We start from the raw sequence: 26,542 nt of genomic DNA on the forward strand, positions 1-26,542 counted from the left end.
AGCAATTCCATTGTTTCCGATAGTAAGCAGTACATGGTCGCGATCTCACATTGGCGAGTCCTATACAATGGTTCAACTCGTCAAGATCGCAGGAACCTGCAATGGTTCACCTTGTCAACCCCAGGATTGCTACGTTGAGCAGTCCTAGTAACACAAACGTTGCTTCACGCCTCATCAACCTTTCTGCAACAATCAGGCCCATTCACCCATCAGGGACCACCGGTTTGCCATCGGCTTGACTGTGAGGCAACCTAGTACAAGAAAGAAAGGGTCAACTACAGTCAAGCAAGGTGATTGAGCATATATATGACTTACCGACACCAATAATTCCCACATGCACACATTCTATAGCACCCCTTCTGATGATATAGGTAGGCCAGTCTCCTTGAAGGTCCTTGACTACCGCCAGTGATACCAAAGTCCAGAAGTACAGGGCCAAGAAGCAAAGCTCCACAAACAAGCTTTCCTTCATGAAGGTGACGAGGCGACGGGTGAGGGGCGTCGAGGTCGACCTTCGCGAGTTTCTTGGACAGAGCCTTGCTGAGGCGCTGTAAATCCTCCAACAAGGTTCCGCTTGGGTACAGGTATGGAATCGCCGTGACAATTCCTTCGGTGTCAGCTGTCAGCGCCTGCGAAACCTCTTTTGCCTGATGCATCCAAATTGCCACTCACCGCTCTTGTGAACCTGGATGACATGAGGTTGGGTGTTGACGACGAGGTCGTACACCGTATGGGGGTCGCTGGAAGCGAGCAAGAGCGCAATGGCATGGTCCTGCAACACGGAAGAAAGGAGGAGCTGGAAACTTTCTCCTAACATGGACAGATGCCACAAATAATTGGATGTAGGATTCGATCATCTCTGCTCGCAAGCAGAATGCCTCATATCGGGCGCGCTGGTTGCTGCATGATCGACCTGCTCTGGAGGGCAAAGGCCATCGACCGACTCAGGAGAGTATATCATCGTCTGGATGCCGTTGATATCCCTACCTCAGCCCTTAATCAAGCACTCAGGTCAGACGATATCCGAAGGCAGCTTGGGGATCTGGATGCTATCCCTTAGATTGCCAGCTTGAAGGATAATCTTACTTGTTGCGATGTATGAGTACTTAAGATCCTCAAGACGTAACCGAGACATAACATCGGAACACCCAACAAGTGCGAGGCATAGATACTTGAGGACCTTGGATTTTCTCAGATGACAACGACCGGTCAGATGCCCTGGATTGTGATCAGTTCAACTGTTTGATTGATAGGGATGATGACATTAACGTGTCTATAGTTCACGAATTGTTACCGGTAACTGCGACGGTGCAAGCAACAATGAATGATATACACACCGTAACACAGTCTGTGGAAACAATACACAGTTTGCCCTATCTCACGGAGGAGGTAATAGTATGCCTAGCTATGCGACAACCCTACGCTCGGGCTTCCTTGCATTGTAGATCGTACATTTGGTGACAGGACGTATGCTCAGGTGGTATCTTCGTCTATTGGTCGAACAGCTGGGCCATTAGTTTGCATACTTGTTGACGACCACGAATGGGTTGGACCTTGCTGATTGGAGTGGCCTAGACCGTCTCTTCCTAATCTCGATGTACATGCATTGTTCTGTGTTGTAATTCTATGAAATGGCCGCATGAAGAATCAGAGAAAAGCACAGGCATTGCAACCATTCGTACTCACGCAAGTGTGCTTGGCATTCTTCCCACACTATTCATCCGGGTTCTGTTGCATGTGTTTTGCCCGGTATCGCCGCATGAAGAACCAGAGAAATGCCCAGGCACGATACAGGCACAAAGAACTCACATGACTGTAGGTACATTGTTTCTCCTGACTGTAATAACGGTAAACCGTATGATGTCATGCTTACACCCGATGTTTCGGTAAGCTATCTGTCTCGCGATCTCGCCGGCGGAAATTCAGGTAAGTGATTTTCCTTGTTCTGGGAATACCACAGAAGAATTGCATCGGAAATGATGTCCAAGAATGACGGATCATTTCGGTGAGGCTATGTCAGGTATTGAGCGACCTGAGCCAACGTCTTAGTCCCATCAGCAAATGATACTGCTCTCACATCCAACATCTTTACGTCCTATCTGAATTCATCTGGTTTTACCCCACAATCCTCCACAGCAGCCTGCACCCATCATCTTTCTGTCTCAGGCGAAGTAACGCCTTCGCAAGACCTCATTCCAGCTCTGTAATCGCAAAGTCTGCCTTGCCAATCGAATGACCGGGGCATGAAAGTCCTTGTTACCGGCTCTGTAGTATAGGGAAGACTTGTCCTGTAACACCAACTCCGCCACAAGCGCAACGCCGTTACAGAGATCCGAAACAGCGCGCGCGCCATGAAACGCGTCTCCGTAAGGGTGAACCTGACGCCTCCCAAGCGGACAAAGGAGGTATCTCAGGGGCTATGCAGCTGATATACCGTATATAGAGTCGGAGTCCTGCTCATTCTTCCTGCACCGCCATGGATACGACCACTCAATGTAAGTGCTGTTCAAGAACGGAAGCATATCCACAACGTTGACCCGAAAAGACACCCCTCAGATCTACCTCGCTCGACATGCCTATCGCCGTCCCCGAAAAGATTGAACCGATGACTCCCATCAAAACTCTGAGCGCGGAAAAGAAGGAAGGGACCGGAGTTGAGGGGCCCGCTGAGGTCAAGGTCGAGATGAACAAAGCAGACGGCATCAAGGTTGACGAGGTGGACCTCAAGGGTGAGTTCCCTTAGCTGTTGTTGTCACGCTCGATCTCACGTCAAGTGGTATTGCAGATGACAAAAAGGATGGAGCCGACAAACCACCTGTACCGGACAAGGCTTTCGAGGACTTGTTTCATCCATCTAACGTTCCCAAGCCTCAGCAAGTTCCAATCACCCGTCGTCGGCCTGAAGCAAGTAAGTCCGCATCCATGATCTCGAAGGCCATGTGACGGCAGGTTGACGGTCCATCAACGATACAGTCCAGTTTGACAGTCTCGGAGAGGTAGTTCAGCGATACGAAGCGCATCTTCTCATCCCGATCAAGTCGTACCCTCTGATCAACTGGCGAACCGCCCTTCTGGGCACGGGAGAGGGTTTGCAGCCGATCACCTGGATCGAGCGCGAGACTGGAGCAGCGGTCTTGATCAGGACGATGAAACGCTCCATTCACCGAAAGCCCGCTCCATTCGGGCTCGCTGGGCTGAGCGGAGCCATGTCCGACAACTCGCCCGAGCTCAAAAGGCTCGAGGACGCCCTTCTCGCCGTCCAGAACAAGATCGAACCCCCCAAGCAACCGTTGGGCACCAACGCTCCGCCTTCGCCGGACGCATCGAACATGCCCTTGCCGCCCACCCCGAAGCCGGACGAGAACCCCAACGGCCGTCTGCTTCCCAACGCTCCCGACATGAGGCTCAAGGTGACTGCCGGAAACTCTGGACCGGTCACCCCGCCGACCAAGTCTCCTACGATGGGCAAGGGTGAAAAGGCCGATGCCGAAAAATCAACCCACATGATGCCACTTGGTCAGAACATCAGTCCTCCTCAGAACCGAGCCGGTCTGGGCGCGGTCGCTGAAGCGCCTGAAGCCGAAGAGGTCAAAGCTATGGAAGTCGATGGCAAGAACAAAGGGGATACAGTTGTCGCTGCCGCAGCTGTCGATGCTGAGGCTCCTCCCTCTGTTCCTCTCCCGGGGTTCAAGTCTGACTTGCTGAACGAGCCTCCCAAGAGGACGGGTGCGGTCGGGGAAGAGATTGGTCTGCACTGCTGGGTGATCGGCATCCTTCCCGAGGAGGTCGACATGGCCGTCGAGAAGCTTCAGGCCTTGTTTGACGAAAAGATTCGTATGTTTGAAGAGTGGGCTCGTGAGAATGAGTTCGACCCGGCTTGGTTTGACGAAGAGAGCGACAGTGAGGATGACGACGAGGACGAGGACGACCAGGAAGATAACGAAAAGAAGGGAGAGGGGAAGAAAGAAATCAAGGAGACGGAAGCCAAGCCGAATGCTGATGTCGAGATGAAGGAGCCTACGCCTGAGGTTGCTGCCGTCGGAGCCTAAGGTCATGCATTATCGTGCTTGTCTATGCTTGTGTATGCCTTTGTATAGATACATTGTTCTGGATATCCAATCGTCAACCCCTCACCATCCGCTGGCGAGCTTGGCTTCGATGGCCTCCTCGATCCCCTTGACGACCTGTCTGTCTGTCCATAGGCTGGTCATCACATAGACGACATTGCCGAGTGGACGCGAATGCATATGGAACGGTGCGAAAGTTGATGATTCTTCTGATGATCCCGAGATCGGCGAACCCTGGCGCAGCGAGGTGAGGAAGTCCAGGGCGAGCGATGATGCGTAGCCTAAGATAAGAGGCCTTGTCAGTGTGCGGGAATTGAGGCCCGTACCCGAGGGTGACGTACCGCCAAATCCGTCCTGCGCCTCTTCTTTCAATTCGATAGCAACGACCGTTCCCATCGTCATCACACCCTGAACCCGATCAGACTTGCTGACTCGGTCGATAAAGTCCTTGTCCCAGAAACTCCACATCTCGTTGAGCTTGCTCGACTCGCTCAGCCAAGACGCCTTGGCCTCTTTCCAGGCACCCTCGCCTTTCTCGGAAGCCACTTGCTGTTCCTCGACCATCTTGAGAGCAGTCAAAGAAACGTTGCAAGCGATGGGGTTTGCGGTATAGCTGTGCCCGTGAAGAAGAGCTTCGACCTTTTTCGTCGGATGTAGGAAAGCCTTGAATATGGAACCCGACGCCAGTGTGGTGGAGAGCGGCAGAAGACCTCCTGACAAGATCTTGGCGTAGACTGCGATATCTGGCGAGGCACCCAAAACTTCCGAGGCTGACAGGTAGGACAGCCGACGTAGACCAGAGAAAACTGTTGGAAGCGAAATGTCAGAATTTCGCTGCTATTTACAGCTCGACGCTACTCACCCTCATCGAAGATGACAGGCAGACCTTTCCAGTCGGATCCATCTACGTCACCCTTCACGGAGCCCTCAATGAACAGATCCTCGCTCGCTCGAACGACATCCATGAGACATCGCTGGAAGAGCGGATCGACGAAAACCATACCGCCTGCTCCTAGACACATGGGCTCGAGCACTAGAGCGCCCAGACGTCTTCTCTCTCCTGTGGTAGGGTCAACCTGCTTCATAATCCTTTCCAACGTCGATCTGATGTGCGACCGGTAATACTCCGCAAGAGGCGAAGCCAGACGAGACTCGACATCGTAAACTTCCGGTAACGAGCCAAATTCGACCGACCAGAGCGGCGCCGTTGCAGCCTTTTCGGTTGGCGTGAAACTGTCCTTCATAGGATGAGCAGGCCAATCGCGTTTGTTGCCGGTAGAGTTGACGACGACTTTGCCTTGCTGGATCTTGACTTCTGGCGGGGAGAACCAGTATCCACGACCTTTGTACCAGTCAACGGCGGTATTGTAGATCCCTTGATCCGAAGCGTCCATCGACCCAATCTGCGCGACCATGCATCAGTACCTATTGGCAGCCCCGCGGAGAATTCCTTTCGGGACATACCGTATCACCATGATATCCGCCCTTCAGCCCGATTACTCCCACGTTCTCCCCAACGACACCCTCCCAGCCATACCGCCTTCCACTCGACCTCAGCGCCATTTTCAAGGCGACTTCCATCCCCGTGCTGCCGTTGTCCGAATAGAAGACCCTCTCCGCCCAGCCCTTTCCTACCGTATCGAGAAGCTTTTCTGCTAGCTCCAAGGCGGGCGCGTGGGTACCAGAGGGGAAGAGGACGTGTCCATACCTCCCTGCCGCTTCAGCAGCGGCCATGGTCAGACGAGGATGAGCGTGAGTGTGCGCTTGTCTGTTCGAGTCGTACGGAGACGTAAAGTTTCAGCGGAGGTGTATCAGAAAAGACAAGAGCATTCCTATAACTCACGTGAACCAGCTCGCACTGCCATCGAACAGAGGCTTCAACATGCTTTGACCCTCTCCATCCTGGGTTGTACTGCTCGCCGATAATTCCCCCGGCTTGTAGTACGCGTCAAACGTGTCGCCTTTAGCTGAATCGATGACCATGACGTCCGATTCCTTGTTCACCTTTTGACCAAAGATCACGCCAGGATTAGTATAGCTTATTGCCGAGAGTACACGGATGGGTGTCTTTAGTACTGACCAGGCCGTGCTGGGTGAAAGGCCACCAGATGCTCTTCTGAGTCCGTCCAGGCATACTCTCCAGCTCGGTGATCCTCGCTTCATGCCGTTCTTCCAAACGCCTAACCACATCGGCCATAGAATCTCCTCCCCTTTCTTCCAACGACCCATCCTCGATCTTGTCATACCACCGCTTCAACAGCCTCACGTCCTCCTCCATAGACAACCCCTCCTTCTTGTGCGGCATCTCAAAGCCCCAAAAGTCGATCCCGCGTTCCAGGAAATAATCCTTCAAAAACTCGTGATTCCTATAATAATCATCTTTGAGCCCCAAGACGCCCTCGATCGTATAACCCCTCGCGACGAGCGACTCGTAAGCGGACAGGGTCGTGCTGATTCCTCCTAGGTGAGGGGAAGCGACGAGCAGGGTAGGTAGTCGAAGAGGACGAAGAGAGTCGATCTGAGTCAAAGGCGCGTGTAGGGAGGGAGAGTGGACACCTCCGGCGGTCTCGAGGTAGATGGATCCGGAGCCGTTCGTGCTGCAGGATTCGACGTATTGACGGATCTTAGTGAGGAGGTGATCGTTGGTCTTTGGGTAGGCCTGCGGTATGTCCCGGGGAACGTCTCAATGTCAGCAGACATGACGAACGAGTAATTATGGTTATGTGACTGACGAGGTCGGGTGCCAATTGTCTGGCCAGGTGTGGGCTAACGGGTTCTCGGTACTGATACAGATTGGCTGTCCGGACCCTATCCAGATGATCCGTAGCGTTCCTCTCCACGTACCTGTGACCACATCGAGCATCGATGAGCGTTGATCTATGCGGTACACAGTGATGTCGAGACGAAATCGAGCTCACGAGACATCGCTCTCCTCTTCCGGACCGGTACTGATGGGTTTCAGATACCAGACCTTCTTGTTTCCCTCGGACCCGCTAGCCTGATCTTGCTTCTTATAGAGCTTGGCTGTCGACCGGAGTAGCGAGGTGGTAAGCAGCGTCTTCCCGACCTGTCATAACGGATGATTGATCAGCGATCCGGCGGAACCCCTGCTTATTATTAGGGATGAAACTCACATCGGTGTTGGCTGTTAATAGTCGCTCATAAGAGAGGTTCAGCACCGACGGTCATGGTTTCCAGCCGAGCTGCACTGACCACCAAAGACCTGGGTCACCCTGAGCTTGGGGTATAACAGCGGCATTTCTTGCCTGGCGTTCGGAAGATCTGCGACGATTCGATGCTTGACGGCCTATTGTACTTCACGATGTTCAGATCAATAGTTGTATACGGTTAGTATGTCTTGGGGAATGAATGTCAAGATGATGAATCGGGTCCCCAACTTTCGGCAAGTTCCGATATCCGATGCTACCTCGGAAAGCCATCACGTGATCGAGATCGCTCGTCCTACCGAGTCAGAAGGGCAACGTCGAATGTATGGATATATGAAGGTGTTGCTATGCTAATGGTGGGATTGATACAACTGGGATGTAATTGATACTATACTATGTGGCACGGGGAAACACTCGGGCACCAGCGAGATCGCCTCATTGTCGAGCCTGTTTCGCTGCCGGACCACCTTGACCTTCCGACTTGCGCTTCACCCCCGCCGGACCTCCGGTCTGCTGTATTTGTTGTTGCTGAATTTGTTGCTGTTGCATATGTGGCATCTGCTGACGCTGTTGTTGTTGCTGCTGGTTGAATCCCTGTTGTCCCTGGTTCAGCTGACCCATCGGTGATCCCATCATCCCGTTCATGTTCATGTTCATCCCGTTCATCGGCATGCCCATGCCCATTCCCATGCCCATCATGCTCATCTGACTCATCTGCTGTTGAATCATATTGAGCTGGACCTGCAGTTGCAGCCGAACGGGATGAAGTAGTTGAGGATTTTGCAAGTTCATCATGATCTGCCGAGAACAAACGATACTATCGACGTCAGCCAGACGAATCGCCAAGGCAAGTGAATATGCGCGCTTACCTGAGCTGCTTGAGCTTGCAATGCCATCATCGGGTTCATCCCTCCCATCATCCCCATCATGTTCATCATGTTCATCATCATCGCCGGATCCATGTTGTTGCCGTTGTTGTTCATGCCGTTGTTATTGTTATTGAAGCCGGCCATCTGGGCCGACTGATCTTGAGTTCCGGTGGCACCTTCGGCGGGCTTTTCTTCGAGCTTGACCTCGTCCTTGATCTCGGGATTCGGCGTACCGGGCTTGACACCGGGTTCTTCCGACTTTGCTTTAGCAGACTATGTAAATTCAGCAGATCGAAAATTTAGCGGACTTTCAATCTAAGCTTGTCAACGCCAGGATTGTAACTAACCTTGTTTTCATCTGCCTCCTCACCCTTTACTTCCGCTTTCACCTCGTCCTCGCTCCCCTCCCCCTCCCCATCGTCGCCCGCGGCCTTCCGTTCCTGTTTCCTCCTTTCGACCTCGACATCGACAAACTCGTCGACCTGCTTCTTGACCTCTTCATCCACCTTGACGCCCTTCAAACTGGAGATCTTGCTCTCACACGAAGGACAGACGAAATCGTTGTCCAGCAGGTGGTTATGGATGCATTCTTCGCAATACAACGATTTGCAACAAGGCGTCCTGCTAGGCGTATGTAACAACCTTGTACAGACCGGACAGGTCAGATGAGGCGGGAGCGCCAGTCCTCCTCCTCCAGAAGATCCATCAGAGGTCAAGTTGAGCAGTTCCCCAGCGGTAAGCGGTTTAGGTTTTGTCGTCTTTCTCCACGTCTGTCGGTCGGGCTGGACGGTGACGAAAGATCCATCGCCGGTGATCATGACCGAAGCTCCTCCCAAGTTGGGATCGTCGGAATCCGCCCCGTCGGCGGGTTTCTCTACGGTCTTGAGGAAGGATTTCGGGATACCCGTCGTCCGCTTGAAACGGGGCTTGCCTTCGAACTCCGGGTTCTCGTTCGTCGGGCAAGCTTGGATCCAGTGACCTGCATAAATACACGAAACCATCACAGAGTCGTCAACAACGTCGCTAGAAGAATGTCCGATCGACACGACCGGGACTCACCCTTTTGACCACACCTGAAACAGATATATCCTGGAGGAGGCTCCTTGTCCGGGTTCTGTAGGTAATGCCAGTTGCTACTCGACATCCCCGGAGGAGGACCTTGACCGGACCAGTTGGCAGGAGGAGCGGCATGTCCGGGCCCACCACCTCGGGGTCGGAAAGAGCCTCGCGCCGAGCCGTGCACTCGAGTTTGGCTGTGCGCGCGACAAGTGATCCAGTAGTGAAACGATTCAAGTGCAATGTGAAGATGATAGGTGGTGTCAGCGCATGTAGATTGATAAACGGACAAGTACCAATATGGTCGGCTTGAACGGCGAATCTTGTGGTAAGAGACGCAGATAGTAGCCTTGTCGGAGCTTATTTATACTAAGCCCAACGAGGCACCAGTACCGACGTCGAACCATCCCATCTCGATTGTATAACGATAAGAAACATCTCCATCCCGCAACAACCCCAACCGATACAACATGGTGAAGAAAAGAAAGAACACGATCAAAGGAGAGCAAAAGACTAACTGTGATAACGCCTCGTGGGTCTGTTCCCACTCGTTGCTCGTCTCGTTGAAGAACGCCGCCAATCTAGCTTCTTCCTCTGTCGCTGGTGGAGCCGGTGCAGCAGAGCCCTGCTAACGAGATGTCAGTTAGAGATCTTCATAGGTGTATTCAAGTGCGAAGACGATAAGACGGGAAAAACACCTACATCCTCTTCCTCCTTCTTATCAAACCTAGCCGTCATATTCCCCTTACCCATCATCCCACCCCCTCGGCTCAACCCTCCTAAACCTCGTTTATTCATGAGCTCCTCCCTCGAACTAGCCTCCACCCTCCGGTCGACGAGATCGTCCCGCCCACCGACAGAAGCGGACGTCCCTGCGATATACCGTGCGGCGGTACCCCCGTTCTTGAGTTTGGGGTTGGGGGCGATCCGACGGATGATGACCGAGGTCGAACGGGGGATCTGGTGATGGTCGTCGGTAAGAACTGTTTCCCCAGCGAGTATCGATCGGGAAGAAAAACAAGACGTAAGCCTAAGTGTTCGGACGGCATACCCCCACAGCAATAGCTGGGTAGTGGACTGACCTTCTTTACTACTAGCGTCCGTCACGCTGAGATCAAAATCCCGCCCGCTCCCGAGTTTGGTCTGGAGCATGACCTCCTTCTTGACATCGAATACCGAAATATGCGTTCCATCAAAAGTCAACCGGGATTCCGTGGACTGGTGGGGGAACTTGAAGAAGATGGTGGACATGGTTGCTCCGGATTATGGCGTTTCCTACGTACTGGCTCGGTCTGTCTGAGTGGTGGATAAGATAGTATCGCCTAGAATTCCGGTCGATAGGCAATAACGGCTGTAACAACAAGGTAAAGGCGGAGGGTGACGAGGTACGGTTCAAACTCGGCAATTGAGTTGGCGATATGAGCCGTCTCTCTCTCTCTACGATCTCGTGTCTCTTTCTTTTCCCTGGCTTTGGTCTTTCGGCTCTTTTGGTAACCAAAATACCAACGATATGAACCACAAAGGGTAGAAGGTATCGTCGTCAAATGCGATGTTATGCGTATAAAGGTCAGAACAAAGGCAAGTTCGTCGGTGTGGAGCCGTGCTAGACAAGCGGTCCTTGACTTGGTGTTCTGCTAGGCGATCTCTCTGTCTCGAATGCGAGGAGAGAAGAGCAGGTTAGGAAATGAGGCGGTTGATGTGGCTTTGTACCAGTTTACGGATCGGTCGATGGCAGAGGAAGAGGTCGATATGGATGAAGAAAGGATCTTCGAGGTGCCAACCGTTGTGGCAAAGCCCGCGACCCGAAAGAAATCGCTTTCTCACGCGTCATGAACCGGGAATACAGCCAGAAACATGCCCGTAATGGGAGAATCATCGCTTGTGGGCACACGACCGTGTAAGCCAAGAGCTAACCGTAAGATCGTTAAGATCATTGAGAGATACACCAGAGCAAATGTATGTACCTATATGCACGAATACTGTTACAATGCAACGAATCGATCATCATCATGCCACAACCCCGACCCTCTTTCGCTTCTTGATACCCTCCTCGATCCGCGCCTTGACGACCTTCTCGTCCATCTCGCCTTCCAACACGCCAGCGATCCTCTCGGCATCGTCCAACCGCTTGACGTATTTTAGACCAGCCAAGTTGTAACCCAAAATGTCCCGCTCGTGCTTCAAGGCGTCCCGAAGGTTGACGCGGAGCGAGACGAGCGTGGTCCGAAGATGACGCGTCGAGACTATCTGGTGGTGATGTGTCCGGAGCAGGAAGAATAGGATCCTGCTCGCGAGCGGGATGGAGACTTTGCCCTGTATCCACTGGTCTAGACACCCAACGAGCGTTCTCACGCGGTCGAACGGCAAGACCAGGAGAGCGTCCTCCAAGCCGGGACCTTTGAGACCCTCGACGACCCTTCGTACATACTCGGCCCCAGAGATCCCGTCTTCAGGATCTCCTTCCCGAGCCAAAGCCGTCATCCTCGGGTTCTTCTGGGGAGGCAACAAACCCTCTCTCACCCCCGCAGGCGCCTTCGCCAACGACTCCTGGTAATCCCTCCACGTCTGAGCGTCCGCCTCGCACAGCTCGAGAGCTTCCAAGATCTTTTCCCCTGCCATCAGCGATTCCGCGGTCTGCTTCTTGACAGCATCAGCTTCCGTTCCCGCCTGGTCTGCGCCGCCAGCATCGGGATCTTGCTCGTTCTCCCCATCTGCACCTCCAGCTCCGCTCCCAACAGCACGATCTTCGCGGTTCAGGGTGGAGAGCAGGTTGCTCTCGTACGTCTGTTCCATCTCTCGTTCACGTTCTTCCTCCAAGAAGAGCTGTAGCGATAGCAAATCAGTCAGCCTGATGATCCTGAAGACCTTTTGGTCGGCTTGTTACTCACCGGGTCCTCTGTCCGCTCCCATACTCGGATCCCCCGATCGCCACCTCCCGTCACGACAAAGTCGCCGAAATGACTCAGCGCCAAAGACCAAATCTCCGAATGATGTCCTCGTAGCGTTTGAATAAGGTCGAACTGCAAATCGAACAGGATTCAGTCAAATAGCTCATCCAGTATCACGTTGTTCGAACGCACCTTGTCTCCATCCCAGTACTTGACTAGCCCGTCCTTGCCGATACTCCAAAACAAATGGCTACCCCGACCGGTGCTTCCGAACCCGTCGTGGCCCATGCCCTTTTCGAAACCGACGCTCATGATGGACTCCTCGTGTGCAAAGATCGACTTGTGACAGTCACCAAAGTCGAGACCCCAGATCTTGATGTTCTTGTCGGCCGACGAAGTGATGATCAGCTTGGAATCTTGCGAAATGTCCATTGACAGTACCGGAAGCTAGAGACAGAGAACGTGTGGCGGTTAGCCCTTTCCCTTTCCAATGTATGGGTCTATCTGCAGATGCGACGCACCTTGTGACCGTACAAGCTCAAGAAGAACTTGAGGGAATCCTGGAAAAAGACCTTGACCGTCGAATCCAATAGACTGACAGCGAGCAGCTTGTTATCCGGGCTATACTTGACGGCCAAGACGTCGTCGGTCATCTTGAGCGTCTTGGTGTGAACCAGTGATAATTGCTTCGTTTTGATCTGTATCGGAGCGCTGGATGAGCTCGGCTTCCTCTATCATATGAGCTCTGGACCACAGGCGAAGACTTACAACTCGTTCCTCTCCCAATCGCGTCAAGATCTTGCTTCCCTCGCCGGCGACCTCGCGCGTCCGAATGTCCCAGAACTTGACGTCCTTGTCGGCACTTCCGGTGACGAGCCCCCCCTTGTCCGGTCGGACGTCGATCCCCCAGATCGGTCCTGAATGAGCTTGGACCGATTGCAAGAGTGTAGCTGAAGGTAGATCGAAGAGCTCTAGCGTCCCTCCTTTTGTCCCTACGACGACCTGTACAATGAAGCGGTTTAAATGTAAATAAGGTATCTCGGCGAACAGGCTTGCGCAGACCATGACTAACATGTCGATCCCCGGGCAAGAAGACGGAGCAGATCGCATATCCGCAATCCATCGTACGGATACAAATACCCGTCTTCAGATTCCACAACTTCAGTTGACCTGTCATGCATATCCATACATTGTATCAGCAAGGTTATACCACGCACACAGCGTTCGCACTCACCGTTACTAGCACTAGCTACCACCTGATCGTCCGAACTGACACACAACGTCCTGACATCCGCCCGATGTCCGGAATGCTCCACCGAATACTTCCTCGCTGGCTCGATCACCCCATTCGTACCTGCCAACGCCTTGAGCTTCTTCATCACCGACCCGGAAGCGCTCTCGACAGGTGGAGCGGGGACAGTCCAGGTCTCCAGCGAATTGTTATTCAGCTGTAACAAGATCTGGAGCGTCCCCGAGGTTTCGGATTCGACAAGGGAGAACGACCTGATCTTGGCTTTGGCGCGGACGATGCAATAGTCGGTTATCCGCTCCAACCAGGTCCCTGCGGTCGAGTCCCCATCCTCGACCTTGATCTCGTCGGCCAACATCTCGTCATCCTCTCCACCCTTCTTCTTGTCCTTGGCCTTTTCCCGCTCACGTCTCCTTTTACGAGCTCGTCGAGCTTCCATATCTTCCTCGCTTCGCATCCTTACGACTTGAACGGTCTTGTCGCTGGTTTGTACGTAGATGAGTGGGATACGAGAGTTGGGGTGGAAGTAGATGCTCTGGATTGGGTGGGTATTGCTTGAAGAGTTGGGTAGCGGAAGCGGGCCGATCGAGTGGATCAGGCGGTTGAGCTGCAGAGAGGGAAGGTATCGGTGTCAGAATTGAGACCACCCAGCAGAGGCACAACGCTCCAAACTCACGTTCCCATCCTCGTTCTCCCTGATACCTTTCCGTAGATCATCGTACCCGACCTCCCAAACCTTGACCTCCCCGCTCATACTACCCGTCAAGACCGTCCACCTTCCCTTCGGCCCAACGTCCTCGCTCAATTCCTCAAACCCGTCCGACTCGATCCGTCTCTGTACATCCAGCGAGGCCACCTCTCCTCGCCCGACAACGACGGTCTCCAGACAATGTCGACTGTCAAGGTCCCAGAGCTTCATCATCCCGTCCTTGGAGGTACTCAGAAGGAACCCCTTCTTCGCCTCCACTCCCGCGCCCGTGTTCGTCGAATCCGGATGAGGGAGGTACTTGAGCCCAGAGACTCCACCTCGATGACCCTTCAAACGGAACAAGCCGACTTCGCCCAAGACGTCCCAGACGACGATCTCCCCCTCGACCCCACCGGAGAAGAGGAGTTGGCCGGACGAAGAGAACGTCAAGGCTGTAGGTGATTTCTTGTGACCGTTAAAGGTGACGAGCTCGAAAGCCTGGTTAGGGTAACCTTCGGATGAGGTGGTACTAGGGAAAGTCGAAGACCAGATCCTGATAGCTCCATCGGCGTAGGCCACAGCGAAGATCTTCTCATCCTCCTCTTCCTGGTCTTGTTCCTCTTCGTTCCCGTCACCAACGTTTGACGAGGATCTTCGAGGGGCCGCGCAGATCTTGACGACTTCTTCTCTTCCTCCAGGTACGTGCCATTCCCCAACTTTTTCCCCCTTTCTTACGTCGAATACGTTGACATCCTCCCAGGCTGGTACAAAAGCGTAAGTATTTGAATCTGTTGACGATGTCGCGGTATAAGATGTCGCTGCAGGCGAGGTAATCAGGCCAAAGACCTAGAATTGCGACCAGATGTAAGCGACAGTACGGATGGCTAGCAGAGTTCGAGAGCATCACTTACCTGAGTGGGCCCATGCCTAGAATACGAGCGAACCATTGACGGAGCTGCTTCGTTCTGCCTATAGGTTTCGTGTTGAGCTGGATGAAATTTCGAGATTTATAGCCAGATATATGTCTCTGGCTTCCACTTCTGACTATCGCAATCAAGACCAGATGAATGACCCTAGTTTTCGAATTGTCGCTGTGGGCCTGATCTCCAGTATGTGTCTGCGTAGTTCGAGTCGAGTATACAGCTTCAAGATACCCGTTGTGTGGCCTTATGAGGAAAGGTCGAGGTCGATCTCCTTGAAATCTCGACAGTAGAGACTTTGGATCACGTGACTCGTCGGATTCGAGCGAGATGTGGGGGCATCGCATACTCTGCGATCCGTCTATACATGCTATATGCTATACATTCGGGCTGCGGGCTGAATCCTACATCGCTTGTTATGTGAAGGCAACGAGCTGCTCGTCTGGGGTCTCGCTACGTAGACTGGTCATGAAATATTGGCGCCCCGATCTTCAGGTTACGAGAACGCAGCCCTTTGAGCGGCAGAGTCGATCAAGAGATGAGGGGTTCTCGCGTTCTCGCTCCCCTAGACTTTGCATGGTGTTTTCTCGCTTCTTAAACGACCGGGTCTATCTTCCCGTCTGTATCTCCACCAGCGCTGTCTGTGGTCTCTGTTGTGTCGTTGGTCGATATTGACGGTCGTTCTCCCCAGATCGCCAGTAATCGGCTATCGCTCAATACCTGAGCGTTTCTCGGTTCGATGAACAGGCCGCTGAGTTTCAGCATCATTGTCATATCCGGTGAACAAAAACGAGGATATACATCAGTCAGGAGGGCATAAGTGGAAGTGAAATGTTGAAAGAAAGGAAACTCACGTAGCTTTAGCGAGAACATTCCCGGCAAGATCTTCTATCTGCCCATTGACGATAGCTTTCCTGCCCTGTATAGATTCCAGCTGAGTGCGTACGACGATGAACTGATTCGTCTTAGTCGGCTTCAAGTACGATATGTTCAACGAAGCGGTCACTCCTGTCTTTGAGGGTAAGCTCAGGAAAGCCTGAGTTATAGTAAACGCAAATTCTTGGGATCAGTCAACTAGGTCTTTGAACCTCAATCACGTACAGATCTCCTCGGACTCACATTCCTAGCCAACGAATCGTCTAGTATCGTCGCAATGATCCCTCCATGGATGATTCCTTCATGCCCACACAGGGATTCTCCTAGATGGTAGATCAAGACGGCAGCGGATTCGTCACAACGGGCGAACGCAAGGGGAGGTATGGCGATCAAGGACGGTGAACGGAGGGTTGTGACCATGAGCGAGTGAGGACTCAGTGATCGACTCGCTGGACCTGTATTTGAGATGCATAGCAGCAACAACCGGGTCCTAGAAAATTAGCTAATTCGGAAGACCTTGTGAAGAGACGAAAGTTGGGATTGCTATCAGAACTTACGTGTTTCATACCATCCCTGCAAGTCGGACGGGTCGACCTTTCCCCGCAATTCTTTGACCAGTTCGAGAGATTGTAGCTCCTGCTCGAGCTGGTCGGCAGTCTGCAATGCATCTGAAGTGGTCATTCTGTGCTCTGTCAAGCTGATCTGTGATCCAAGCCTGCGTGCTGTGTGCTGGGTTGCGGCTGGTTGATCCAGGTTTGCGTCGGTTTGCGATTGCGGGAAATGTCGTTGACGCAAGGATATCTATATCGGCGTCAGGAAAAGCTTATGAAAGGCTGAAGAGACGTTCTATGTCGCCCAAATCAGGGTGATAAAGTGGCCTAGAAATACGATGGTCGACGGGTCTTCATCGCGAACCTCGCCAAAGCTTGCTTCGGTCTCGGCCGTCAAGTCCGAAAGTCTGCTCGTACAGACAATCCTTGTCGAAATCCTCTTTTTCTCGAATTTGACCAAACTATCCAACTGTGGCGTTCTGAGGTAGAGCTCTTCCACCTGTTCGCTCCCCGTATGGAACCCGAGGAAGACCCCCTCGAAGCAGCCCGAAGGCAGGCTAGGAAACGACCGAGAGAATCTCTAAACTGCAAGTTTATAGCTGCCGACTCGGAGGTGCAGTGATTGATTTTGAGCTTGTCTAGGTAGCGAATGCTATCGTAGAAAACAGAAATGCGAGTGAGTGCTATCTGATCGTATAATTTTGGCTCATAAAGCAGAACTACGACGATGTCGAGCATCGAGCGCTAACATCACGCAATCGATTGTGCGTCTAGTCGACAATTCCCTTGCAAACATTGTCGGGTCAGAGGAATCCCCGAACGATGTATACCTCCTCCACCTCTTCACTCCCCGACTCAAAGTCAGGGCCATACAATAGCCTCGTCCTCCACTACACCAACCGCAAGCACCCGGTTGGAGAGGCTAGAGAGAGAACGACCTTATATCCCCTTGAGGACCCCGAGCTCTAGTTTGACGGATATCAAGGCCAGGTGGTCTGCCAAGACCGATGGGTACAGCAATACCACCTCGGCCGATGGATCGATCTTACTGGAGCTGGATAGACTGGAACAGTCGGCGGACGTCAGGCTGTATATCGAGCTGAAGACTCGTTTGGGAATGATGGAGTCTGCATCAGGGTCAGGGATCAGGGAGGTAGAGAGGATGAGAACGGGTTTTGCCGCGCCAGGACCGGGAGAAGCATCAGGATCGGGAGCTGGACTAAGACCAGGATCAGGCGCAACGCAGAATGCAATGCGCAGCGGTCAATTATCAAACGGGATGGGAGGCTCGATGGTCGCGTCGACATCAACCTCGACGATGGTGGATACCACGCGAAGAAACGATTTTGACAACACGGCAAACGGAAATGGAAGTAGGCATCAAATTCAGAGGGATGCAGAAGAATACCTTGCAGAAAATGGGTCAGTTTCAATCTCAGATTCTGAGTCGTCAAGATGCTTAGGACACGGCGTTAAATTTGACGATCCTCTGCATTCCCGCTTTTCAGTTACAACGGGGCTTCTGCGCTTGGCGCACTCACCAAAGCTCCTTTACTCAACGATGTACGTATCTTCCGAACCCGAAGACTCCGCTATACCAAAATCTGACTCTACATTGCGCTTTCGAATTGCCGTAGAAAAGGGGCTCGACCGGTCCAGAATCCGTCTCCGAAGATTATACCTTTTTCAGAGAAGACCTGCCCAGCTCGTCGTTGGACAAGCTGTTGGGTCTGGATCATTTCAGGCAGTACGAGATCTGGGACATCTTCAAGGTTCTACCTACGGTCAAGGACTGTGAAGTGTTGATAGCTTCTTACTTTTCTTATTGGGTGGGTACTGCTACGCAAACATATCGGAAAGAGATGGCTGAATCTGTATTTTAAACCCTGTTCCGTTCCGCTTAAAAGGACTGGACGAGATATCCGTTACCTCCTCACGTCTTTCCTCCGGACTGGCGGGACCTCCTGGACGTCGATAATTGCATCGACAGGCTATCCTTACATCCCCATGACGCTTCCAAGAACCGGATGCCCTCCCTCGCTCTCCTCTTCGCCGTGCTTGCCTGTGGATCCATCACCCCCTCTCTTCTTTCCTCGGACGACCACGCGCGTTCGGCAAAGCTGTTCTGGGCGGCCAATCAGGTCATTGGGTATTGCCAGAGCCATGTCCCCAACGCAACTCAGATGCTTTGGGCGAGGACGGTGGTGGTCAGGTATACGGATATGGCTAGAAACACACAGGCTACCTGGGTGATTTCCGGGGGGATGATGAGGAATGCCATCGACCAGGGTTTACATCGGTGAGCACCGCTGGACATGTATCTGACTAGCGAAAAGTTTAACAAATAGCTTGGACGATAGGGATGGGGCGAGTTTCGGGCTCTCTGACGCAGAAATTGCCGAGCGGAGGATACTATGGTCCCACTGCCTTCATGACGGCAAGTGGTGTTCAGAGGTCCCCGCTACAGCTAGTCACTCATGCACCCCCTTCTGCCAGATCGAGAATGGGCTTTGGTCTTGGGTCGGCCTCTGATGATAAGTCGCTTTTCGACCCTGATGCCGACTCCGAAAGACCTGGAGCAGTTTCCCTGGGACGTGCGACAATATTTGCTGGCGCGGAACGAACTCACGCCGTAAGTGTACACTACCCTAAGAAACTGCTTCTTTAGTTTAGCTTACCCGATGCCATGCCACTGTATAGCCTCATGACTCGCGTCTCCGAGCTGTTTCAGGATTTCCAGGATCTAGACGCCCCGGTTTCTCCGACGGAATTATCACCAGAAGGCTTCGCTCGGCAGAAGGACGCCGCCTTCCGAGCTTTGTTCGCTATCGACGACGAACTGAACGAATACCTCAACAACCTTCCAAACATCTTTTCAGTCAATCCGGTGCATCTAAACTATGCTACCGAGAGCAGATACCCCCGGCTGAAGGTCTATCGTCAGGTCATCATCGGCTCGGTTTACTTTATCCGAATCCTGCTGCATCGGCCTTTCATGTTGAACTCGAGACGATTCTCCGAGGCTGAGGGACCATATCGTATCTGCTGGAGAAGATGTGTGGATACTGCCATCCGTGATCTTCGTCTGCGGAATGCGTGGTTGGCGTCTTTCACTGAAGTCGAGCAGGTCAGTGAGACTGGATCGTTATAACAAATTCGCTTGCAACTGAGGTTACATCTTCCGTTCTAGACGATGATGTATGGAGGCGCATGGGCAGAGTTCAACTCGGTCACTGTACTGGGGATCTCGCTCCTCCTCAGCTCGGAACTGAAAGAAGACATTGATCCGGAACTACAGAGGGAGTCGCTCGAGTACATCCAGGGCTGTTGTCGGCGACTACAGGCAGACCTCGATGCGGGCAAAGATGACGCCGTGTCGGCCAGGGAACGAAAGGTGATGGATGCTTTGATGAAGCGGCTCGTATCTTGCTTGCGAAACCCGGATGGCTCTCGTTTGGAACTCCTCGATACGAGTAAGTTCGAGGCTTAGGCACACGCGTGTGGGGACGCGAATCATACTGACATATGCTCTGCCATATAGACTTTGCCGAAGTCGCTGTCGAGGTCAAACGGAACAACGAAGCGCCGCCAGCGTGGCTCGAAGGCGCCTGGTTCGAGGGACCGGACGGACAGCCTTCTTTACTCGATCCCTTCTTGATGGAATTCTTTGTTGACGACTGGAACATGATGTTTAACGCTTGACCGACCGGGTCTCCTGGGCCTGTTTCACTTGTGATGGCGGAAGCTATTGGCCACGAATGTGCACGTCTGTGCAAAATCCTCTACGAAGCATCGTCTAATTGGCAAGACCGGGACTGACGAATCGTGCTATAGCGCATAGATCATATCGTATATCGGAATCACATCCAGCACAGACTGCACTCGTACAAGTAACCTCAGACATCGCCTCAACCCTTTTTTCATGAGTCCCAGACGCAATGCAGAATCTCAGCGGAACCCTTGTCGAGCTGTACCCGCAATCGACGAGGCGGTACAAGCCAGCCTAACCTAAAAATTAAGCCGAGCGGGTCATGCCGAGGTCCTGGAGACGGCCGGTCGAGAGGTTATACATCCAGCTACCGATAACATATTATTGTTTCCAATCTAATCAGCAAATGCGAGCACCGACGGTGGTGTTAAGGGGGGAAAGGTTCGGCTTACCCATGTACCTGAACGGGAAGCTCGTCGGAGTCTTCAGTGGCCTTCCAGTTCTTCTTGATGACCTACTCGACAGGCAAGTAACCGAACATGTAGTCTCAGAATCAGATCACCTCGTCTTTCTGTACAAGATGAGCAGGAGAACCTAGGAGAGCGCAAAGACTCACCTCGGTCTGACAGATCTCGTCGACACCTCGCTTGACATTAGCGACGATCAAGTCGTCCAAGGTGGATCGATCGGGGAGGGAGTGTCGCAGCTTGATAAGAGGTTGAAGGAAGTTGATCAAGGGCGAGTCAGGGTTGGAGGACTGTGACAATCGAGGGATAATATTGGAACCAAATCAGGTTCTCGGCAAGATTTTGAAGGCAGGCGGGAGAAGGAAGAGGTAAAAGGTTTTACCTTCTCGATCTTGGAAGTCGGCGGGTCACTTTTGAAAGCCGCGGCGCAACCCCCGCAAGCGGTATGTCCAACAACGACCACTACAAGTTTCACCGCGCAACGCGACAAAAGCAAAGAGCGTCAGCGAATAGTAGATAGATACTGGCTAGAGTATGCCGCACGTACCGTGCTTGATATCCAGATGCCCAACACCGTATTCAAGCACCGAATGGCAAGAATCATCGGCGCCGCTGAAGGTATTGGCGATGTTCCTATGAACGAAGATCTCCCCGGGGGTCTTGCTGTCGAGGACGATCGATTCGGGTACCCGACTATCCGAGCCTACAACCAACAGCGCCGACAAGTCGCAAACCAGTAAGCTTTACAGAGTCGGAGCCTCATTAAAAATCCCTGACGACCTACAGCCAAACCATAGAAGTTGCGGTTGTTGCCCCTTAGCGAGCTTTTCGAGAAGACCCCGTTGGTCGGCCTCGAAATCGGTGGCCCAAGCGGCGTTCTTGGCGATATGCTTGTCGAGCTTGTTGACCGGAAGCTGGGTGATAGGAGCAGTAGGAATGGGCATGATGAAGTTTTGTTTTCGTTGAAGCTAGTGAATTTGTGTGGGCTTGCAACGAGGTGGTTGTGAATGGAACGGTGCAATTCTTCGAAGGGGTGTTGAGATATTGCGTCCAAGATTGAAATGCTTTATATACAGCATCCCTTCAGAGCTTCAGACGGACTTGTAGCTGTCAACTCGACAAGACTGTTGGTCTCGTTGCTCTGTTACTTGTCGTCGTTGTCGCTATCTCTGCCGATCCATCCCCCACCTTCTTGTCGTCAGTCCGGCAACAGATCCACCTGATGAGACTCCTTTCGCCATCAATGATCACTATTACAGCGACAGCGACAAAGTGCGCCAAACCATAGCAACAGCGGCAACAGAGTATCGATCGGGGGACCGAAGATCCCATCGATAGCAGAAATCCACCCGAGTCGAGGTCAATCTTAAAACGATCCACCCTTATCGCTGTTGCCATCAAAGGATGTCTCGGTAGCGCGCGCTTGCAAGGTTAAGTTTCAGAGGTGGATCGAAGCGGATGTAAAGGATGTTTCGGATTCGAACAACCATGGCTTCGTTGTCGTGACCAATACTGCGGCCTTTGTGAAGTCACTGAAGTCAAACATAGAGATGAAGACCAAACATCTGGAAGCATGATAGTAATTTGTAAGCTGGTGTCCCCCCTGTCACTTACCTGTTTCCTCGCTCATTCACCTGTTTCAATCTGGTAGCTCAAAGGGATTTTTACCGACCAGACCGTAAAATGGTTGGGTCTCAAATATGGTGTTTGGCAATACCTCAAGCACCCTCTACCCTTGGTCAAGACCGAAGATGATGACGAGGTCCTCCCTCCTTCTGCTACCATTGAGACCGATGCCAAGGCGACAACGAAAACTTTGACAACTACTGCATCCTTCACTCGGGACGATCCGTAGAGGTTTGGGAAAGCTACGGCTAAGCCCGACCTCGAGCCATCCCTCCCTCCCGCAACTTCTTCCTATCCGACTCATGCATATGAGCTTCTACGGTCCTGAACGATGTGGTATGAGAGTAGCATTGCGAGGACACCAACGGATCGAGAGGCGAGTCCCATAGATCAAAGGCGGAATTGGGAGAGTGTTCCATCGATAGCGCAAGTATCCCACATAAAGTGTTAGGTTAGGAATTGAGGGACAAGATATAAAGTGCAATAGCGACAAGGACGTTCCAGGGTGCGGATACTTGAATCCTTTTGCCTTTAATTGGGGACTAGCATCAATGATGGCTCGCAACCTGGATGTAATTTCGCGGTAAGGACCTTGTGGGCATTGGCAACCACCTCCTGGTAGTAAAGCTGAGAGGTGTGATCAGAACTAGTGTGACCTATGCGATGATTTGAGAGCCAATCAATCTTTGCGGGGTCCGGTCCTATCATCATCGCGCTGGAGGACACGTTGCCACATCTCACCAGCACGGAACATTAGACGAGGGAAATAACGAGCGTGAATGCGATATCAATACGACAAGTTACCAACCCAGAGAAACCGTTCCGATCGATACGATTGATCGTGATCCGTCATCGGCTACAAGACCAAGACCGGAACGAGGTCATACTGATAACGAATCGTAGTCCTAGCAGCTGTCTCATCGCAGATGATCGCAGTGATGTTTGTGATGCTTGATGAGAGTGAAAAGATGATAAAGTACGAGAAAGAATCGTGTGAAAAAGAAAGAACAGCGTCCATCTCGTATCTATCGTGTCCGAGTCCAAAATAGGGAAGAAACAATCGTAGTAGTCGTAGTCGTCGTGGTAAAGTCCCAGGTCCAGGCATTATTGCATCAAAGCTTGGGAGCTTAAAGCAACAAGGCCATTCCGGCGATGGCACCGGCGACGGTCATTCCAGCGACGGCCAAGACGTTGCCATCGATCGAGCTTCCCCTGATGGCGGCCGAGCTTCCACCCGAGGTCGAAGCAGAGGCGGCACCAGCGCTCGTCTCCCTAGTGGCACCGGTGGTCCTGGCGGTGGTCATCATGGCACCCGATCGGGACATCGAGCCCGAAGCGGAAGCACCCGAGGTGGCGGCGGACGAGGCACCGGTGGTCATGGCGGACGAACCGGACATGGCCAACGATCCAGAACCGGTCGCGGCCGAAGGGTTGGGGTTGGACGATCCGATAATGACACCCTCAGAGATGATGGTGTTGACGGCATAGTTGGCGGTGTTGATCCCGTTGGAAACGCTCGAGTAAGTGGTACAGGACGAAGTGGCGGGGTAGGTGAAAGGAGCCTCGGGGGTGACGGTCCTTCCGACGGTGAAGATTCCGGTGGTGGTAGCGTCTTGGGTCCAGGTTCCGGTGTATCGTTGACGGAAGGTCGAGGTCGATCCGTCAGGCTGGGGGTAAAGACCGGGAGGAGCGGCGGCATCACCCTCGCACTCGTCGAAAGTCTCGGGGAGGTTGTAAGGGATGGCCATGACGAAGTTGCAACCCATCACGTCGAGCTCGCTGTAGACGTCATCCATCGAATGGATCAGCTAGGCGTTCTTCCTCAACATGCCTTCCGAGACAGACCGGCACTCACTGCTCACACTGCAAAGCAGCGGTAATGTTGTTCTTGGGGTCGTCGGCGGTACAGATCCTCAGACAGAACGCGTCCGAAGAGACGTACATCATCCACTCTTCGTAAAAGACGTCGGAACCGCTGACGTTGGACGTGACGTTTCCTCCGACGGGGTTACCCTCGCCTGCACACCGATAACCGATAATGACAACAACAACATCAGTCCCGTATTTACGGCAAAGACAAAAGGAAAGCAAGCGGGAGAGAGGGAGAGAGACTAACCGGTAGCACCGTGAGGGTCCAACTCGCCACCGTAGTCACCGGCGGCAATGTCGACGGCGGTACCATCCCAAGTTCCCGAGATCTGGACGTACAGGGGGGTCTTGACGTACTACAATTCCCAAGAGCGAGACAAAAGAGACGGAAAATGAATCAGATCCTTGTTATCGCAAACGAGAACAAGAGAAAAAACCGCCGGAAGGGAAGAAAGACAACCCGCAAGCTCCGAAACTCACGTGAGCAGACTTCAAGGCTCCGTCAGGGATGATCCTGGCCCCGTTCCTGGGCTGCGAACAGTAGGCGACGACCTTTTCCTCGATGTTCCCGATGGGCTCGTTGTCGTTGGTAGGAGGACCGAAGACGCAGAAGTCGTTGACCTGCGGGAGTCGAGCCAGGTGGGATAGATGATGATCAAGAGGTGGAGAGGGGAAGAAGAGGAGGCAGGATCAAAGGAAAGGACAGGATGCATGGTGATTGAGAAACAAAAAGAAAACCTCGCCCGTCAGCCTCGTCTCGTCGCGGGAAACAACAAGACCTCCACGCCTCCTCGACACTCACGCTGTTAAGACTGATCAACCTGCTCATGCTCGTCTGGTCGACCTTGCTTCCGACCTGGGCGAAAGAAGGAGCGGACGGGTTGGTAGGACCGTTAGGACCGGTCGCGGTGACCTGTCCGTTGACCCGGGTCAAGAGGGGGGTGAAGGCGGCGAGGGTGGCAAGGGTAGGCATGAACATCTTGAAAAGAGTTGTTTTTCTTGCTTTTTCGTGTGTAGGTTTGATGTGTAGAGGTGTCGTTTGAAGGAGGTCGAGGTCACGTAGAGGACGGTAGATGGTAGTTCGTAGCTTGTAATATGTAGAGTCGAGTCGAGTAGAATAGAGAGGAGAGAGAAGAGGCGATCGATGGGAGATGAAGAGAGAGTGTCGAAGTTGTTGATGAATGACCTCGTCCTGGCTGTGTCGTGGGTTGTTATAACACGTCCCCCTCCGGCCCCTCCCTCCCCTTGCTCTGCTCTGATTTGTTGTTTCGCCTCTCCCCTCTCCTCCCTCTCCTCCCTCTCCTCCTGTTCGCTGAATGAAAACACACCTGTCCATGTCCCAAAAATAGCACATCAACGGCCCGAAATTAGACTCCGCACTGCGATCACGCCGGCACAGCAAGGACCACGGCGTAGCAAGGCAGGAGAGACGCGCGCGCGGTAACGTGGAACGAGGAATTCGAGGAACGTGGCACACAGCCTGAGGGGGAGCAGAGCCCGGGAGGGCACCCCCATCTCCGCGTCGTCGCGTTTCAAGGGGATGAGTGGGTTGCATCATCACAACAAGGGAAGAGCGAGGGGGGCAAGGTGGAGGAACGAGGTGCGACGCGGGGGAAGTGTGTTTGTTTGAGACCGAAGACCGAAAGGAAAAGGATCCGTCTGCTGCGAGAAGGGACGTGTTTTTGGTGTTTGATGACTGCGATCGGAAATCCATACTTGAAGCACAGCCACTAGCCACTGCTTTTACTACGAGCTACTAGCTATGCTAGCTACTAGCTACTGGAACAACTGGCTTTTTCTTGATCTCCTGATCTGAGCATCTCGATAACGCCCATCGTCCATCGTACGTCGTACCATCGAGTGTATAGCGTATCACGTGTCGTACAAATCGCCTCTGCACCGCACGGAGGATGTTCAATAATGTGATTCGTACTCGATCGAGATGCTAAATATGATCGTATATCTACCTCCACGTTACACGTACCGTAAGACCTCGGTCCTCGATTCGCCCCGTACCTCAGTGATCAGTGGCGGAGCATTGAAACCAGAAACCAAAGTTCTTGCGCCATCGACGCGCTTATCACCCATCACCATCACATATCATACTTTTCTGTGATCTGACCCTGGTACCCTGATGTATGTGCGCGCGTCACGTCTCATCAATCAATTTCGTAGGCTCATAGGCTCGTAAACGACAAGCGGAGTCGATTTTCAAATCCTTGGTGTATGTACAATATGTGCTGCGTCCGTTGTAACTCCCCACCAGCAGGAAAGACGGCGGGCGAGCGTTCCAATGAAACCTGTCGTTATTGGGACAAGATCGTCAAGCCGACCACAGACCACAGAATCGAATAGAGTACGAGCGCACTCTCCGTCCTGAAACGTCTTCCGGGTAAAAACGAACGGTATCGTCTCTGCATCAACCAGACCGTCTTCGTCTTCGTCGGCCTGCCCTACACTGACGATGATTATGATCATGATCATGACCCGACTACGAATTCGATTTCTGAGGGTTCATATACAGTACCTTACGGTCTCAT

At 52.7% G+C, this 26,542-nt stretch overlaps 9 protein-coding genes across 9 annotated transcripts; 2 read left to right on the top strand and 7 right to left on the bottom strand.

The window, feature by feature from the left end:
- Positions 1 to 202: 202 nt before the first annotated feature.
- HD553DRAFT_345004 (uncharacterized protein) lies at positions 203 to 817 on the bottom strand (the record flags this gene model as incomplete). Its single annotated transcript, XM_046183054.1, has 3 exons — positions 203 to 251; positions 316 to 607; positions 673 to 817. 3 exons carry the CDS (start codon positions 815 to 817, stop codon positions 203 to 205), a joined length of 486 nt encoding a protein of 161 aa, XP_046033831.1.
- Positions 818 to 2,572: 1,755 nt separating this feature from the next.
- HD553DRAFT_326085 (uncharacterized protein) lies at positions 2,573 to 4,049 on the top strand (the record flags this gene model as incomplete). The annotated part of the gene is made up of 3 exons (XM_046181672.1): positions 2,573 to 2,729; positions 2,786 to 2,908; positions 2,974 to 4,049. 3 exons carry the CDS (start codon positions 2,573 to 2,575, stop codon positions 4,047 to 4,049), a joined length of 1,356 nt encoding a protein of 451 aa, XP_046033832.1.
- A 96-nt stretch (positions 4,050 to 4,145) lies between these two features.
- Positions 4,146 to 7,423, bottom strand: HD553DRAFT_362045 (putative Adenosylmethionine-8-amino-7-oxononanoate transaminase; the record flags this gene model as incomplete). The annotated part of the gene is made up of 10 exons (XM_046183985.1): positions 7,281 to 7,423; positions 7,202 to 7,212; positions 6,986 to 7,134; positions 6,800 to 6,911; positions 6,148 to 6,726; positions 5,911 to 6,071; positions 5,532 to 5,835; positions 4,930 to 5,470; positions 4,409 to 4,873; positions 4,146 to 4,348 (listed from the first exon to the last, which is right to left on the bottom strand). Coding segments are annotated over exons 1-10 (2,571 nt in total), but the record flags the coding sequence as incomplete, so codon positions are not given.
- Positions 7,424 to 7,545: 122 nt separating this feature from the next.
- Positions 7,546 to 10,865, bottom strand: HD553DRAFT_317359 (DWNN domain-containing protein). The gene is made up of 7 exons (XM_046180750.1): positions 10,242 to 10,865; positions 9,862 to 10,142; positions 9,678 to 9,784; positions 9,163 to 9,356; positions 8,451 to 9,082; positions 8,104 to 8,376; positions 7,546 to 8,032 (listed from the first exon to the last, which is right to left on the bottom strand). The coding sequence occupies exons 1-7, from the start codon at positions 10,408 to 10,410 to the stop codon at positions 7,670 to 7,672; spliced, it is 2,019 nt and encodes a 672-aa protein (XP_046033834.1). The 5' UTR covers positions 10,411 to 10,865; the 3' UTR covers positions 7,546 to 7,669.
- Positions 10,866 to 11,017: 152 nt separating this feature from the next.
- Positions 11,018 to 15,121, bottom strand: HD553DRAFT_118855 (uncharacterized protein). Its single transcript, XM_046176478.1, has 9 exons — positions 14,896 to 15,121; positions 13,973 to 14,830; positions 13,282 to 13,903; positions 13,120 to 13,217; positions 12,816 to 13,049; positions 12,569 to 12,745; positions 12,240 to 12,494; positions 12,048 to 12,179; positions 11,018 to 11,982 (listed from the first exon to the last, which is right to left on the bottom strand). Exons 1-9 carry the CDS (start codon positions 14,929 to 14,931, stop codon positions 11,167 to 11,169), a joined length of 3,228 nt encoding a protein of 1,075 aa, XP_046033835.1. The 5' UTR covers positions 14,932 to 15,121; the 3' UTR covers positions 11,018 to 11,166.
- Positions 15,122 to 15,374: 253 nt separating this feature from the next.
- On the bottom strand, positions 15,375 to 16,592 carry HD553DRAFT_118870 (HotDog domain-containing protein). The gene is made up of 4 exons (XM_046176479.1): positions 16,338 to 16,592; positions 16,024 to 16,235; positions 15,759 to 15,940; positions 15,375 to 15,655 (listed from the first exon to the last, which is right to left on the bottom strand). Exons 1-4 carry the CDS (start codon positions 16,459 to 16,461, stop codon positions 15,499 to 15,501), a joined length of 675 nt encoding a protein of 224 aa, XP_046033836.1. The 5' UTR covers positions 16,462 to 16,592; the 3' UTR covers positions 15,375 to 15,498.
- A 55-nt stretch (positions 16,593 to 16,647) lies between these two features.
- On the top strand, positions 16,648 to 20,210 carry HD553DRAFT_118899 (uncharacterized protein). Its single transcript, XM_046176480.1, has 11 exons — positions 16,648 to 16,922; positions 16,978 to 17,007; positions 17,106 to 17,753; positions 17,840 to 17,894; positions 17,969 to 18,160; positions 18,239 to 18,630; positions 18,692 to 18,768; positions 18,828 to 18,963; positions 19,032 to 19,458; positions 19,522 to 19,804; positions 19,873 to 20,210. The coding sequence occupies exons 1-11, from the start codon at positions 16,846 to 16,848 to the stop codon at positions 20,031 to 20,033; spliced, it is 2,478 nt and encodes an 825-aa protein (XP_046033837.1). The 5' UTR covers positions 16,648 to 16,845; the 3' UTR covers positions 20,034 to 20,210.
- Positions 20,211 to 20,346: 136 nt separating this feature from the next.
- HD553DRAFT_276559 (carbonic anhydrase) lies at positions 20,347 to 21,451 on the bottom strand (the record flags this gene model as incomplete). Its single annotated transcript, XM_046177964.1, has 6 exons — positions 20,347 to 20,407; positions 20,493 to 20,554; positions 20,657 to 20,797; positions 20,890 to 20,969; positions 21,055 to 21,210; positions 21,292 to 21,451. The coding sequence occupies 6 exons, from the start codon at positions 21,449 to 21,451 to the stop codon at positions 20,347 to 20,349; spliced, it is 660 nt and encodes a 219-aa protein (XP_046033838.1).
- Positions 21,452 to 22,948: 1,497 nt separating this feature from the next.
- HD553DRAFT_118970 (putative glycoprotein) lies at positions 22,949 to 25,231 on the bottom strand. The gene is made up of 5 exons (XM_046176481.1): positions 24,805 to 25,231; positions 24,483 to 24,623; positions 24,250 to 24,358; positions 23,989 to 24,151; positions 22,949 to 23,912 (listed from the first exon to the last, which is right to left on the bottom strand). The coding sequence occupies exons 1-5, from the start codon at positions 24,979 to 24,981 to the stop codon at positions 23,261 to 23,263; spliced, it is 1,242 nt and encodes a 413-aa protein (XP_046033839.1). The 5' UTR covers positions 24,982 to 25,231; the 3' UTR covers positions 22,949 to 23,260.
- Positions 25,232 to 26,542: the final 1,311 nt, after the last annotated feature.

The sequence above is a fragment of the Filobasidium floriforme genome, assembly GCF_021052385.1.
Source record: "Filobasidium floriforme strain CBS 6241 chromosome Unknown HD553scaffold_22, whole genome shotgun sequence".
Classification (NCBI taxonomy): Eukaryota; Fungi; Basidiomycota; class Tremellomycetes; order Filobasidiales; family Filobasidiaceae; genus Filobasidium; species Filobasidium floriforme.